Source organism: Tupaia chinensis, unplaced genomic scaffold (genome assembly GCF_000334495.1).
Source record: "Tupaia chinensis unplaced genomic scaffold, TupChi_1.0 Scaffold141293_1, whole genome shotgun sequence".
NCBI lineage: Eukaryota > Metazoa > Chordata > Mammalia > Scandentia > Tupaiidae > Tupaia > Tupaia belangeri.
In genome coordinates, this window is record NW_006201156.1 from 114,774 (window position 1) to 117,920 (window position 3,147).

General features: G+C 60.9%; 1 protein-coding gene across 1 annotated transcript in view; it reads right to left on the reverse strand.

Moving 5' to 3' along the window:
- UBL7 (ubiquitin like 7) overlaps nucleotides 1-3,147 on the reverse strand; it is a gene marked incomplete in the record, with an annotated part of 14,925 nt that overhangs the window by 3,882 nt on the left and 7,896 nt on the right. The window contains 5 exon segments of the mRNA XM_014581938.1: nucleotides 107-156; nucleotides 383-516; nucleotides 1,624-1,681; nucleotides 2,180-2,264; nucleotides 2,925-3,007. Coding sequence (XP_014437424.1) covers nucleotides 107-156; nucleotides 383-516; nucleotides 1,624-1,681; nucleotides 2,180-2,264; nucleotides 2,925-3,007 — 410 coding nt within the window.

The window sequence follows — 3,147 nt, forward strand, 5'->3', positions numbered from 1 at the left end:
CCCCCCCCCCCGGGCCGGGTCCCAGGCCCCTGCCAGGGAGTGGCTTGTCCCCAGTACCATCTCCTCCACAGGCAGGCGGACAGGCAGGCAGCAGCCAGCCACTTACGGGATGCAAGTCGTCCTCATCATCTGAGAGGCCTTCAAACAGGAAGCCACCTGGAGGAGGGCGAGCAGATTTCAGGAGGAAGAGCAGAAAGGCACAGGCACAGCTCCAGAATCTCAGCCCGAGTGATCTCCAAATTTGTATTTCATCTCTCCCCCTTGGAAAATTACAGGACAGATGCGCTTCCTGACTCACGCCGGCCTCTGCCAGCGCTATACATAGCCCCGAGGCAGCCAGCCTGGGCCACCGTGGCTCCGGGGGCCCCGCTCCCCAGCTCACCTGGCATGTCCCGGTACGAGCTGGGGGGCACGTTCCGAGAAGAGGCGTCGGCCCCGGGCATCGGGGCGCTGCCTGCTACCGAGTGCAGGACCAGGACGATGGCATTGACCAGCGCAGGGTGAGCGGGCACCAGTCTAGGACAGGACGGGAGACACCATGGGGACTGAGGAGAGCGCGCCCTGGCATTCTCGGGGACCTGCAGCTCCTTGGCCTCGGTATCGCCCTTCGCCCTCCGGGAGGCTCTGTCCTCCCACTGCTCGCCCCAGCAAGCCTGGTGGCACCTCCGGGCCCAGAATCATCGCAGGTGCTTCCTTCCCGCCACGCTGTCTCAGACAAGCACGACGGGAAATGCAGCCTGGAAGCTCGGGGTTCAATCCCGCCCAGATGCCGTCAGCTCACACCAGGTGGCCTCAGGCCCTTCTGCAGGGTGGGGCGGTTTTCTCCACTTACGAAACAAGAGGATAGACCTCCACGTTCCCTTCCCAGCTAGCTTTTACAGATCTGTACACCTGCTTCTCCTTTCAGCTTAAAATCCTTCTAGGATGGGACAAGCAGATGGAGTAATGGTTACATCCCTAGACTCCCACAGAGTCAACTGTGGTTCAAGTCCCAGACCCAGTGGCTTAAAACTCATAGCAGTGTGCGTGCATGCGTGCCCAAAAGGAGAATGGAGGAGAGGGGACTGCGGTGAGGCCATTCCCCGGGGGGTGATTTCTCACTTTCTGTCTCAGTCTCTCTCTGGCGAGTGCATGTGCCTTACAGCAAAAATTGCTCAAGAAAAAAAAAAAAAAATCCTTCCAGGGGCTCCCCAGCATCTAAACAAAAAACAACGCTGAGCGGGGGGCAGCAGGTGGCATGGTGGTTAAGGGCACTGAATTCCCACACGGCTGACCACAGTTCAAGTCCCGGACCTGGTGGCTTGCTTTCTCACTTCCTTTCTCTTTCTCTCACTTTGTCTCTCTCAGTTCAAATTAAAATAATTAAATAATATAATTCTAAAAACAAAAGAACAGCACTGAGTACAGCATGAATGCCCTTTCCCTCAGCCGGTCCATTCCCAGCCAACCCTCTGTGCATGGCCCTGCCCATGCCGCTCTCGCCTCCCGCCACCCCCTGGAGTCGACCTGGTGGAGTGGAATGGACCAGGGTGGGCTCCGAGGGCAGGAGCCGGTGACCGTGAGGGCTCTGGAGAGGGCTCACGAGGAGTGACAGGCGCCCTCCGACATGACAGTGGCACTTACGTATCGAGCATGCTGGGGTCAGCGAAGACAGAGAAGAGGTCCTTGTCCTGGAGAACCCCTGGAAGAGCAGGGCTCAGCTCAGACGGGGATGTCTGGCCGGGCACAGGAGCGGAAAGAGGCTGCAGGGCTCCGCGCACAGCTCGCCAGGGGCACAGCACAGCCGTGAGCCGGCCTTCGCCAACAGCAGAGGGAACGAGACACCAAGCGGCACACCCCGGCGACTCTCCACACTGCACCTGTAGGACGCGCCCTGCCCTCCACCTCTCCCCTGTCGGTGCTAGTCTCTCCTGTCTCTGGGTTCCTCCCCTCCTGTGGAGGCCTGCAGCTAGTCCTCTCCACAGCTGTGGTCAGGCTCACCAGCGCCCTCATCTGGCACCCTCACACCCTCATTGACAACGATCTGGGCCCTGAGCTCCCTGTGGGAGGTCTCAGCCGGCTGTATCAAATGCATCTCCTCCCGCAAGACCCGGAATCACAAGGCGGCCGAAGTCTCCCGGTGTAACCGCCTTCCTCTTCCCAACAACTCCTCTTCCTTCAAGCGCAGTCTCATACACACCCAGAGCAATGGGGTCGCTGCTGAGGCCCGGGGTGGCCACGATGATCTGATCCAGAGACTCCTTGTTGCTGAGCATCTTGAAGACCTGCGGGAGGATGGGGAGGGCTGAGCACGCCAGCCAGCTTGCGGGGCCCCTGCCCTCCACGCTCGGACACGGCCCGGCAGCACGGACTGCCTCCTCAGACTCTGAGACGGAGGTTTACTGGAGGGCAGATGGACAGAAACATCTAGAAAGCAGGACCACAGTACAACCGCGATCTCGGGGTCCTCCCGCCCCAAATAAAAGCTGCCATTACAGGCCTGGCAACAAAGGCCCCTCCAGGTACAGAAGCACCCCTCAACCCCGGACGACTAGCGTCTCATAGGCGCACATGCCAGGACGCCCACAGCTACATTCGTCCTGCCTGTTGGCCCCCCTGTAGACGGACACCAGCCTGCCTCCTCGCAAGGAAATCCCGGCGAAGAGCTGGTGGGCAGGTCACCATCCCCAGAGGACGAGGCCCCGCAGGAGCAGTGCGTGGACTCTGTGGCCTCCACGTTCCACCTGCCAGACACTGTCACGAGGCCCTGCCGTGATCAGTTAGAGGAATCGGCAACGCGTGGCCCAGACAGGCTCTTTGGGAAGAGGCAGGGCTCTCCTGAGGCCCACCATGGATGGCAAAAAGTCCCCAAGGAACTCTCGTTGCTATGGCAACGGGTCTGCAGCTCCCACCCCACCCCCCCTGGCCAGCCTCCCCGCACTCACCGCCTCCCTGTAGGAGGAGCTGCTGTGCAGGGCCGTGTGCAGCACCTGGAACTCCCTCAGCGCCGCCACTCTGTCCACAGGCTCTGCGGGCGAGACTCTGGTTACCCAAGAGCACGCGCCCGGGCCACCTGGGCTGCAGTCCTCCCCTCGCCGCCCATTCAGAAAAGCCCATCTGTGTGCACCTGTGACGGCTGCACTCTTCTAAGCAAACACACTCGGCCAG